The sequence below is a fragment of the Danio rerio genome, chromosome 6, assembly GCF_049306965.1.
Source record: "Danio rerio strain Tuebingen ecotype United States chromosome 6, GRCz12tu, whole genome shotgun sequence".
In the NCBI taxonomy this organism is placed as follows: Eukaryota; Metazoa; Chordata; class Actinopteri; order Cypriniformes; family Danionidae; genus Danio; species Danio rerio.
In genome coordinates this window covers 54357659-54371250 of record NC_133181.1, presented here as the reverse complement: position 1 = coordinate 54371250, position 13592 = coordinate 54357659, and the positions used below count along the sequence as shown (strand labels likewise).

Sequence of the window (13592 nt, the reverse complement as noted above, 5' to 3'; positions counted from 1 at the left end):
CTCATTTATTTACTTTACAAAAAGATAGTCAAAATGTTTCTTTGAAAATGTAGATCTTAACAGGATCAAAGCAGACAGTGGGGATTAATCTGAAGCTGAAATGCTTAAGAAGCATTTTCTCACAATGCAGTTGAGAAACTTTAGCCATGAAGACAGAGTTTACAAATTAGAAGCAGGCAGATACGCCTCTGAAGCTGTATTGAGCTTTGTCTGAAATCATTTAGGTTCAATCTTTTACTTGGATGTGAATGCAGGAATGTAGTGTTATTGTGACAAAAAATGAAAATTTGCGCACATACACAGACACACACACAGCTGTGTTTGCTTATGTAAGCTGTCACACTGCTCACAGAGGATGCTAGGACTTGAATCTGAACCGTGCATCCTCTCGGGACCTTTGCTCCTTGAAATAACTGTAACTCCTGTTACATAATAAAGGTTGCTTATTTAGGTTTTGATTTGCCTAAAATGGTGAATTCAAACTATAAGCAATCAAAAAAGATATGAAGTTGATGTCAGATTTCTTAGCCCTCCTAAATTATTAGCCCGCATGTATGTTTTCCCCCAATTTTTGTTTAAAGGAAATGAGACTTCAACACATTTTTAAACTAGTAAATGTTTGCTGTTCTCTTTGTCATGATGACAGTACATCATATTTGACTAGATATTTTTCAAGATACTAGTCAAGTTTTAGTTTTTTTGTTTGTTTGTTTTTTTGTTGAACACAGATACAGATATTTTGATATATCTCCCTCAATAATATAATATATAATATTTATATCTCCCTAAATAAATATTAATCAAATAAAAATGTTAAATAATATTTTGGTTATTTTGAAAATAAACATATAACCTATAACTTGAATATACACACTTTTTTGTTGTTTTTTGTAAATATATGTTTTTGTTTTAATTTAATAAATAATGTATTTTCTATTTGGGCTAATTCAATTTATTTCCGGGCTACCAAAAACTGCAGAGTGCCTGCCCGAGGACTATCAGGATTAAAACTTGTGCGAGCCCTGAGTATTCAGCTTAAAGGTCAATATAAAGGTTTAACCAAGTTAATTAGGGTAATTAGGCAAATCATTGTAAAACGATGGATTGTTCGGGAGACAATCGAATATAATGTATAGCTTAAAGGGGCTAATATTACTGACCTTAAAATGATTTTTTAAATATAAAAACTGCTTTCATTCTAGCCGAAATAAAACAAATAAGAATTTTTCCAGAAGAAAAAAAATATCATAGGAAACACTGTGAAAAATTCCTTAATCTGTTAAACATCATTTGTTAAATATTTGAAAAAGCAAAAAAAACACAGGAGGGCTAATAAACGTCCAAATGCAAAATAAAATGAAGCCTTTTAGAAGTAACTGATTGAGAATGTGAGTAAATTTAACTGTAAATTAACAAATCAATACTTAAATAAGCATAAAAGTACATAACCCAGTCACATGTTATATCATGTTGTTATGTCTATGTGTTTATGTGCTTGACTGCTGGAGCTTTTTTTCTCCCTGATCTCACACTGCCCTAATTCAAGGGCAATGTTGGAGGGAGTTTTTTTTCGACTTGCTCTCCCCAAATGCCCGGATTGGCCGCGAGGGCTGGTGTCCCTAGATGTTAGCACTCTCAGCAGTCGCGAAAAATTGTAAAGCGCTGAAGATGAGAAAGAAGATAACACTGACAGATTTTGTTTTAGAAACCATGGCATCTAAAGTTACATATAATGGCAAACTTACTTACTAGTGACCATGTGCTGAATGTTAATCCACCATCTACACTTTTCAAAGAGTGGATAGAAGACTTCCAGTGGCTTTAAGTCCGCTATGAAAAGTCTGTGGGATGTAATTTTCAGGTAACTGTTTGCCACATCTAGCACGCGAGTCGCGAGCTTCAGTTTAATCCTTCATATAATCTCCAGATGCTGTCCGCTATGGACGTGGCAGATATTTGTAAAATTTAACACCACATATACCATCGCAAACGGGCTTGCACTGAGTAAACTTATATCGCTACTCATGAAAATAGCGGACGTATGCATTTAATAAGGTATAATAGGGTATATATCAAAAGCATCACTGCAAAATCAGACAGAGAACAGCACAGTTATATCGTAAACAGATTCATTCATGTCAAGCAGTGCGTGCAGGGCCGGCGAGCAGTCCGTGTATCTTTTGCTCACTCAGTTGTGATATAAAAATGTATTTTCGTGTGATTACAGTATTTCGTTGAGACATATTTTCCTCACGCTTGCATATATTTTTTTGCTTGTTAGTTTGATTAGAGTTGATTTCAAATGCAATAAATATTTGTATAAAACGTGTAGTAACGGTGCTCATAATTGGTGGGTGCAACTAAATTTTGGCTGATGCGCCTACATTTTTAAAGTTAGGAGCACCGGTGCTACCAAGCAAAAAGGTTAATTTCGAGCCCTGCCTCACCGTAGTAGTATTTTTTTTTTTTTTTTTTAATTTTTAGTATTAAGACATATAATACTGTTTGGGTTACTTATATAGGTGTACATATTTTATTTTTATTTTTTGTTTGACCACCGTAACATAGGACTGGGTACCTATAAAGAATTTTGCACAGAATATATATTCAAATATTGCAGGAAAGGACATTGTTCTAAAGAATAGTGTTGGAGATTTAGCTACCCTTTAAATGTTCTCATATTTATGAAAAAACTTTGAAGTTCTAAAGCAGCTGTTTCCTTGAAAAAGACGCGATCGTGTCATTAGAAACTCAATTGGAAATGACCTTATTTTAATACAGTCAGTCGCGAACTGAGGTAGGCTGGTCTAAGGCTTGAAACTACAGGGCTGAAAAGAAGTCCCACTCCAGCCCTGCCCAAATGTATCTTACTTTCTTTTTCTAAATGCTACTTCCCATTGACCTGTCTTTTCCTGAAGTGTGTTGTTTATGTTTGGTCGGGGGGGGGGGTGTCCAATTTCACTACATGAGAGTGTATTTGACTACATAGAAGTGCATGTGACAAATAAACGCCCTTGATTATAAAAACAGATTAATCAGATTAAAGCACATGTATTAATACTTTTACTTCCACTATTATGGATATGTTTTTTGTAGTTGCCAATGTCCTGTTAGCTTTTCTTAGTACTTTTATACTTTGATTTTAGAGAAGTTTTAGTAACATTATTATGTTTTTGTCTATATATACATTTTATTTCAGCATTATTATCATTTCTGAAAATGCCAGATTTTGAATAGTTTCAGATTACACTAACAACATGCACCGCTTTATTGCATAATCCAGAGCCCCTCCCAAGTGTTTTGTTTAGCGCTCAGTTTTCAAACTAGACCTCCCCGAGATGTCCTCATGGCATAAATTCCATCATCCAAGAGTCATGCTTTCCATGAGACTCCTTGACCCCTGCTTTAAGGACATTTATCTTAATAAAAGTAGAAGTAATGCTGTCTGACGCACATGGAAATGCATCACGTTGTCTCAAAACACAAACCACTCTTGCTTACCTTCTCCGGCCACCGAGTGTGTTTACTCCAGTGAATGAGCGGCTGCGCTGAACCATGCCGCCGTCAGCTGGGTAATCAAACTTTAGCTTCACTGACATCTCGCCTCCAGCTACAACAAACACAGACACAAGAAAAACTGTTAGCATACTGTTCTCACAAAGCAATCTATCACAAACAAGCACAGCAAGAAATCAGTTTAAAAGGTATTCAGAACATGTTAGTTACCACATAGCAACACCATGGCATTGTGATCTTCTATTAGGTAAACACCATAAGCCAAATGAGTCGAAATAACCCTGGGTTGTACAGTAAAATTCGGGGTGACTAAAACTAAACAAATCCAGCCTGGTTAAGCGGTTTTAACAAAGCTTGATATACTGTACGCTTTTACTGTCAACTTGCGGTTTGATTCATCTCTTATGAGAGAGGCAGTTTGATTGATTTCTCATGAGAGTCGGTAAAAGGCAATTCACTCCGCTGTTGAACATTAGGAGAGATCATTACCAGAAATGTAATAGAATTAAATTCATTTGCAAAGTAAAAACAAATGACTCAGCAAACATTCGAGAAAGCAACTAAATGCAAATATTTTTGTAACTATGACAATCAATCATGTAATTTTAATAATGCAGGTTCACATACAGCTCAAAAGTGTCCTTTTAAAAGCTTTGTATATTGTAGCAAATGTACATGTGAATATTTTAATGTAACTTTTAATGTAAAGCCAATATTATTATTATTATTAATTGCTATTATTTGAAACTGCTGGTGTAATATAAAAAAATAATAATTAATATATAATATGGGGCAGCATAGTGGGTAGCACAATCCCCTCACAGCAAGAAGGTTGCTGGCTCGATACTATAATTATTATTCGCAAACTGCGTCGCAAACTTCTGCGCTTGGAACTACACCTCTGCAGCTGTGGTTAGAAACATAGTTCCAGGCTGTGTTCTATTCCCAGTTATCCTCCCTGTGCCCTATTCGTTTAGAACATTCTGACATTTAAACTTAGAATTATTTTTAAAAGGCATTAAAGTCATCACTCTTAGGTGTAATTTGCTTTCAAAGTATTTTTACAGCTCAGTTTTAGCGATCTTCATGTTTACATTTGTGCTCCTTTCGCAGTGCACATTGATGTCATTTTGAACAGAGCCATGGCTCATGACGAAAGCTATAGGTGACCAATTATTTAAAAGCGGAATTAATGTTACATCTCCAAAGCTTGTGAAAACAAAAAAACATAGCATATGTCAGTTATTTATGAAGTATCTATACAGTATATGACATGGGCCAGTTGGTTAGGACATTTCTGCAGTGGTTTGCATGTGTCAAATTATAAAAGTAGACTTTTCAAATAAATAAATAAAATAAACAATATCCTACTTAATAATAATAATTAAAATAATAATCATCATCATCATCATCATCATCATCAATAATATAGTAATTTTATTATTAAAGTAGCATTTTTTCATTTCCCAATAAATCATAAATATTACATTTCATTTCTTAAATAGCCTCATTATTTATTTACTTATATATGAGATTATATTGTATTAGCTTTTTGGCAAATGATTTTATGTCTTTGACTAAAATATATAATGTTCTCAATATTTGTAAAGAAAACACAGACCCCATATGTGCTGTTTATCTACATTTTAATTAATATGAAAAACGAGTGCATGTTTTTACCAAAACTAATATTGGATATTTTTTTAAATGCAAGTGCATGAAAAACAATTTAATTTGCACCAAGAAATTATAGGGTTATTCTCAAAAGAGGATGTCACCACCCCGTAGAGACCATACTGAATTTAATGCAAATGATTCTTTCTTTACAGTGACGCACACTGTGTATTGGTCCTAGACAATGTAATTTTCAAAGCTGTACAATATTTCTGTCAACTAACAAGTTTTGATCTTTTTGGTCTACTGAACATGAAGCTCTTTTCCTTTTCGTCCCATTTTTTAGCTGAGTGACTACAATATTAGTGACAGCTACCCTGTTCTCCTCAATGAGCAATGTTCAGGTCTCTGTTCTGTCTCTCCTCATCCCATAATTCCTCCCTCTTCTGTTATTGTACACAGTTTTTGGACATTCCTTAGAAGCAGAGGCCCCTTAAAACACCTACAGTGGCCTCAAAAAGACACAAAAGTCTGCATGTAATGAAAATTCACCCCATCTATTTTCTAATTGCATGTTATAGATCTTATCGTAGACGGTTCATGCATGCATGATTCATTTTTTACATTTTTGACCTTGTAATGTTCAATCAAACTGCCATGGCTATACATTTTCTGATGAAAATTGCAGACCTCTATTCCCAGTGGGCATCTAATGCTAATAAATATGATGTCAAAACCACCTTTTGACCACCAAAGCAATGGCATAAACAAATATAATAATGTAAGAAAGGTTTTATCAAAAACAAGACATGTCACTCATATAACATATGGTTGTGAATGGGAAAACGTGTAAGGGTCATTATGGCGAACGAAGGGGGAGAAGCTCAGACCAGACGTGTGCTTTTAGTTTTTGTGGTCAACAAACGCACTGGAATCTCAGTGAATACTTGCTTTACAGACAACAGAAATACATCACATAAAGCTTCAAATCTGTACTTAAATGAGCCATCTGTCTGTGAAAACAAAATTTTTTGCAATCTGTATGAAACAAACGCGAGGTACAGTCCATCCTGTCAAACGCACATCACAGCAGCAACTACTCAAATGCCCACAAACTTGGTCATAAATGAGGTTGGTGTCGTGATCTCGTTACTTTCAAGTGCGCATGTGCATTAGCTTGGGCAACCTAAAAATATCAAACATCAGATCTCCAAGAGAAAACACGTTCCCTTCAGATTCGAACATTGACAATGTCCTCTAATAAGGCCAAAACTGCCATTGCCATAGACTAAGGGTTGTATACATTTGCAAATGCTTTTATATGTTCTAAAATCACATAATTGGTATATATTGTGTCAATTAACCCATTTTATCAATTTTAAATTAATAGCAATGTTTTTCACGTGTGTTGTTGCGATACTTTGTAGTGTGCAACTTAACATAATTGCCTTTAGGAGTTGCCAATGGAAATAAAGCAAACAGAAGAAATACACTTACGCCAGACATGAAGTTAAAGAGGACCAACGCACACTCACATTAATTTCATCATTAGTAAATCCAAACGTGAGAGTGAAACGTGGCGTATGCAAAGCGTTGATACATGAGGCGCCTGCAAATTACGAAAAGATCTTTATCCGTTTGACAGCGCACCTGCTGCAAATCCTCACAACGCAAACACGTTGCATTTCACAAAACACAAACATTGATAAAACTCTCTGCATGTTTTATTAATGTTTGTGTTGTGACCAATTGCTGCACGTTTCTTCAGTTGTTTGTGTTGTGAGAATTTGCAACACGTGTGCTGTCAAATTGGTGAAGATCGTTTCTTAACTTGCTGGTGTTTTTTGTATTTGCATGTGCTTTCTTAAACTGCATCACGTTAAGCTCTCTCGGCAACCATCGAATTTTGTATCCCTACAATTGATGTAAACTACGTTGATGTTAAAATTACATCAAATTGACATCTAACATTGATGTAAAAAACAATCCTGTATTAAATTTTTGACGACAATGTTTTAGATGTAAATTTGATATAATTTAGACATCAAGATAGTTTAGATCAATTGCAGGGATGCAAAATCCATTAAATTATATCCAACTAATTAGCATTTTTGACCATTTTTAATGTTGTTATTAATGTGATCGCTGCATTTGATGATGTAAACAAAAGCATATGCAATTCTATGCAAATGTCAACCTTGCCATCAAAATAAGGTTTCACCAAAATAGCAAGACTAGGTTTTTTTTGCCTAGGCTTGTATTTTACATTACTGTAAAAACACTCAAAAATGTCTCTATCAATGTTATCAAACGATTATATTTGATTTACCAAAAGTCACAAAAGTGCCCATTTCTCATGTCACACCCATAACAAAGCTTTTTCCTCATAAATGCAAAGAATTTCAAATAAAATAATTTTTTAGCAATTCTTATCTTTTTGATTAGCATTATTTCTTTTGGGTTGTGCAGTTTAATTCACATTATTTCTAAGTGTGTAGTAGAGTAGACTTTAAACTCGCAGACTTTTTGGTCACATACCTAGCACATGTTTATTTCCCTCATTTAAAATATACTAAAAATAATAATCTTACTCATTTATGAGTAGAATGTAAATCCCAGCAGGGAAGAAAAGATCTGTTAAATCAATTTCAGCTTTAAAAAAAAAGCATTTTTAAAAACTCATAAAATATCTCCTGCAGCATTTAAAGCACTGATGACACTTTAAATTCAGATATATTGAAATCTAAATGTGTGTGTCCAGTCCCAGTTTCACATTACAACGCTGTCTGTAGTATTCACGTATGTGTTTTGCACCTGTTTGGCTTCAAGGAAACATTTTTGTTGACAGTGGCACACAAGAGAGAGACCGAGCAGAGAAGTGAGAGGAAAGCAGGATGAAGAGGAGAGACAGAGGGCAGGAAAGGGACAAAGAGAGATGTCTTGATTGCAAATGCAGAGGCGGTTCTCACTCTCTACAGGATTGTAACTCATGTTCCTCTTCCTACAAGAGGAAGACAGATCTGTGGGGTAGATGAAGAGCTATGGGGGGCAAATGGCAGGGAGATTCACAAAACCATGTTTGCAAGAACCATGGAAACCATGTTATGACAACTGCTATCAACATGACAAATGTAATGAAAAAATAATATAAATAACTCAATTTTCATCTTTCTAAAGAATATGAGTAATGTTTGCCTGTAAAAAGTTGCTGCCAAAATTAAAGTGAGATGAGGGTGGTTGCTGTGACATTACTATAAGTTACAGTTTTGAATTAACGTTACAGTGAATTCAAAAATGTTTCACCATAATTTAAAGCTCAATGATGGTAACTTATAATTGGCTTATTTGTACTGAGTCTGGATTTGCTTTCCAGTAAACTAACCTAACGTTAAGTTACAACTTTAAATTACTCCGAGATCGTTGGATATGGGTCACAAAAAACGTTTCAGTGCCACTTTTCACGATAAAATAAGTCATAACAGTTACTTACGACATTTTGCGGTCCGAAACAACCGTAGTCGGATTAAAAAGCCCATTTATCACGAAAAACAAAGTCCAACAAACTGAGCTGTCCTCGAGGGCTGCAAGTACTTAACGTTAGTTATACTAAGTGAAAGGTGTGTCCAGATTGGTTCGCAAACGAATGAATCACTGAGGATGATTCATAAACTAATTATGGAATCGATTCTGAATCTTGGTGTTGAAGTCAATTCTGATTCTTTTTCAAGTTTTTTCTTCTCAAACCTTTCACCTTATTTGTCTAATACACGCAAAACCCGATTTCCATGATCTTAAATCAAATATCAACGGCACGCCATAGAATCGACAGTTTTTTAATTGACTCTGACTGCCGTACTGTTTGAATCATCGTGACTCACTGAATCTGTTAGAGGGCGGTTACTGAATCATTACTTTTAAAGGAGTGCTGTGATATTTTTTAATGTTAAAATCTGCATGTATTTCAATATATAACAACATCATTACCTAGCTAGTCGCCAGTTTGATTGGCTGAGCATTTCAAGGGCTTTCAGAAGCTCGTTTGTTTTGTTTAGAACATTGAATCGTTCAGGATATCCACATGTGTCAAGTAAATGTAAGTTTTGCTGGGATTTTGGACTCTTTTCGTTGGTGGAACAAAACTAACTGAAAGTAAGTGACAATATTGTGTTTGATGACAGTTTTAGAACTATTTATAGTTTTGATAACTAGTGACAATTCAGTTAGAGACTTCAAAAAAGTGATAATTAGCACAAGACTTTATTATTAAAAACAATTACTGTAACACAAATATTGTTTGGAGCTTTACAACATAGATATAATGTCATGTTTTTGGGCATGTTACATGCACTCTTAAACTTCAGAAGAACTGAGAACAAGTGTTGTCAAAATGTGCCATGAAACACTTGTGTTAAAATGTTGAACCTCCTCTAAGCAAATGGCACTGAGGTTAACCAAAAAAATCACAATGTTGTAATTAACCCAATCCGTCTGTGTTTTGGATTGTTTTCCCAAACCACGTTCAAAACTATTTTCATTCTCCAAAAGTATGATGAGCATCCAGATGCAATGAAACTGAGGAATCTGCTATATCCCTGAGAACACAAACACTAGAGAAAATATGATCATTTTCAGAGGAGCATGGAGAATCTTGAATCTTGAGTTGCATTACATCATATCATATCTTGCAAATAATGTAAAATAATAATTTCAGGTTGATGAATTTAATGTAGACCATCTTTTTCAAAAGCTCCAGTAACGTATATTGATTTGATAAGTATGAAGATATACTTGTTTGCGATTGATATCTATAGTTCTTAATCTATAATGAATATGCATTTATTTATTTATATATATACTCACAGGCATGATTCTCAATGGGATGCACAGTAAGACTTCTGAGGGCTGGCCAATCAAAATATTAGCACAAGGATCATGTCTAGCATGAGAAACTGCCATACTAAAACTTTTTTCCATTTGTTTTTTGGCAGGACAAAGAGAAACAGAAGGGTGTAGAGGGGAGGTATTGTGGATTTACTGGCTTGAACCTTGATTAAGACTATGACTGCTGTGATTCCAAAAAAACACTCAGAAATGTGGCTTGAATATGTAGAGCCATGTGGGATAATTAAACATGGCACTTACCGACAGCTCTAAGCAGTCAAGTATGTAAATTTTACTGGAAACAGTCTGATTGTCATCGATCATTTGTACAGGGGACTTGTGGGATTTTGCGCCAAAGGGAATAGATAGCTTGTCCAGAGCACACAAAGCTGAGGATCAAGAAAAGCACTGGATAATGATGGCATCGAAGGGGGGAAGGTTCACAGTCTAGAACACTTTAGTGAGATTAATTTTGTAGTAACTAACAGGACATAATGGACACAATAACTGGCATTAAAGCTTCTATAACTTTACAGGTAACTCAGCGTAAACAAGTTATTTTATAAAATCTCAAAATCAAAAGCAATAGACCAAACACTTAATAAAATTGTATATGGTTTAAGAAACACTATATAAACCCAATGGCATTTCTTGAATGCACAAGATCTTTTAAAAAACACATAATATAATTGTAATAATAACTGCAATATTTTCCTAGTACTGGGTTGCATGGAAGGACATTCGCTTTGTAAAACAAATTGAAGTCTCACTCCGCTGTGGTGATCACTGATAAGTCAGGACCAAGGTGAAGGATAGTGAGTAAGTGAGTAATTGCGATCTAATTTGTTTTAGCTCTTTAGAATAAAAATAATCATACAGGTATACAGGAATCATACAAAACTATTCCTTTAACTTTACAATCATTAGTCAAGCTCCTTAAGCATGATACTACCACTTATTGTGTGGTAACCCATGTAAAACGTGAGCTTTTGCATCATTTGAAGTCCCTCAGCATCTGCTCTCATGTTTGAGATAGCATAAGAGTTTTTAATGACACTCATTAAGATGCTGATATATAACCTGCCTGTTTGCATAACTCCATGTGAGGAACCGGCAGACGTGCTACAACTTTACCATAAGGTAAACACAAGACAAAAGTTTCAATCTTGAGTTCCTTCATGGTACTCGACACTTGTAAACACTCGCGCCATTGAGTTCACGGCTCTTAACACCACCCAGACTCAACACAGCTACCAAGCTGACCAATCACAGAGCTTGCTCTATGCGTCATTGCCACATGTAGTTAAATTTTTTGGAGGTGTGCACCAGCGTCAGCCACGGCGAGAGCTATGCGAAGGCTACGCTAGACCAGAAGTATAAATCAGCCTTAAGGTGGGTGTTTGAACCACGGCGCAAGCCTGTGTGCTGTTTGTATTGCTCTGCAATAACACTTCCGAAACGCTAGCTAACAGTAAGTTTTTTTTGTCCTCTTTGTCCAGTTTCTTTGCGGGTGTTTTTTTTTTTTTTTTTTTTTTGCTGAATGCTTTAAGTAGCTAAAACTCGCTCATTCAGAGGTGGGAACCAGCAGATGTGCAACAACTTTAATTATAAAGTAAACAAAAAACAAAAGTTTCCATCTGGAGCTCCTTCATGGGACTTGACACTTGTAAACACTCGCTCCATCGGGCTTGCAGCTCTCAGCACCACCCTCGCTGTCACTGCTACCAAGCTAACCAATCACAGAACTTGTGCTACACATCGTTGTGACGTAGTTAAATTTTTTGATAGGTGCGCAACGGCAAGAGTTATGCGACTGCACGAAGGCTGTGCTGGACCATACGCGTACATTTGACGCAGAAGCATAATTCAGCCTTAAGCCAGGAGGGAGAGAGAAACCACCGCGCTGAACACTGTCACCTAACAATGCGGCACAAGATAACCTTTCTTGGATCATATTTTCTGCCATTTTTCTTTTTCGTCTTTAACTCTAAAAATTACATTTTGGGCCGTAAATTGAGTGTGTCTTTACTCTTTATTATATATTTAAATTAGAAATGTAACGCTCATCCTCAAATGTAAGAGATCTGGCCATATGCTAGACACTAAAGTTTGAACTAATCACTTTTCTTTGCATGACACGTTTACATTATAGTACCAATTGGACCTTTGGCGAAAACCAAGGTAGTTAGGGACACCTTGTAGTTCCAGCATTAATAAGAAGTTATTAATACATAAAATTCAATCAGATTTTCCTACATCCCCCATCACGTGTTCCATAAGTTATGGGAAAAACTTCCATTAAACTGTAAACAATCAGTGAAATGTTTTTAAAAACTGGGTATAGGCCTAATAACAAATGCATAGTTAATATACATTAAATTAATACTACCGAGAATACAAATAGAAAATAATCTGAATATTCTTGTTATACTGAAGTCACGTTCAATAAATCACAAGTGTAAGATTATTTTTCAAAAGCATACAGTCAAATGTACTTCTCCCATAGATTATAAGTTATATGTTTCAGTTCTTTGAACAGAAGTTCCCCAAACCAAAAGTGCAACCCATAGTTTGGAACGCAGTAGTCATGCAGAAAAGGTGGATTGACCCTTCAACAGAATAACATAAGATTTATCAACCTCCTTGTTGCATAAAAACTAGTCATAACAAGAAACAGACCTGGCAACTAAAAAAATCCATAAAGTGCAGACAAGAACCAGCTTAGTATGTAGCTTAGTTAAGGTTTTTCAAGGGGACTCTGTAGTAGTAATGATGACTCTGAGGAGGACCATAAAATCCAGAGTCTACCTCCGAAGTCACTCTAACGTGAGAACTTGAAAAGCATTTCCATCTGCATTTATGTGAACCCTACCGTATGTTGCAGATTAAGATTGATTTGTGAGCTGCTTGATTGCACAATTTCTGTTCAGCCTTTTGTTTCTCATGGTTTATGATTGTGCTGTTATCTGGCAGAGAATCTCTGCTGAATAGTGCGTGAGTCATAGATTTGACCTCTAAATGATGTTCAGGAAAGAGATCTCAGGGGGTCTTAGCTGTGAATGAACTCTGCCCCCCTCAGAGAGAAGCCCACAGAGCTCATACACACCCATACAAACAAATCAGCCCTACCAATCCGTACTGGAATAAAGCCATGGATGACAGCACACACAGAACATTAATAAATTACATCGAGTTGAAGCTTTGTTTGAAAAAAAACATCCTCTTTATTCTGCTGTTTAAGATAGCATTGCTCAATAGCTACATATACCACAGAGCACACTAAATTAACAGTCTGTTAATTACCAGTTTTCCGTGTATTTACGGTTGTGAATTGCATTATGGGGCCTTGATGTCTGCTCGGTCGACTATTGATGTTGAAAATTCAACTCTAAAGTTAAACAAAGTGACCTTTATTGATATTTTAATAGTTTGAAATAATTTAATGTATAAGAAATTAAAAATAGAGAATCAAGTCTGTAAATAGCAGAAAGTCTTCTGGTATTGTTACAAGGTTTTTGTACCGTATTGTACAACCACAACCTGGGGTGGATTTCCCAAACAACAACGTAACTCTCGGCTGA

The 13592-nt window shown here is 35.5% G+C and overlaps 1 protein-coding gene across 6 annotated transcripts in view; it reads right to left on the bottom strand.

Annotated features, from left to right (window-relative positions):
* Window positions 1–13592, bottom strand: part of ripor3 (RIPOR family member 3) — an 87143-nt gene that overhangs the window by 41478 nt on the left and 32073 nt on the right. For 4 of the 6 annotated variants that reach the window (XR_012407344.1, XR_012407345.1, XM_009302697.5 and 1 more), the window contains exon 2: window positions 3502–3610. Coding sequence is in view for 4 of the 6 variants with exons in the window: in XM_009302697.5 (XP_009300972.1) it covers window positions 3502–3599 (98 nt within the window). In the remaining 2 variants the exon portion in view is untranslated. Of the gene's footprint in view, window positions 1–3501; window positions 3611–8620; window positions 8737–13592 lie in introns of those variants that run through there. The other 2 variants (NM_001012499.3, XM_073952933.1) reach the window with 2 other exon arrangements.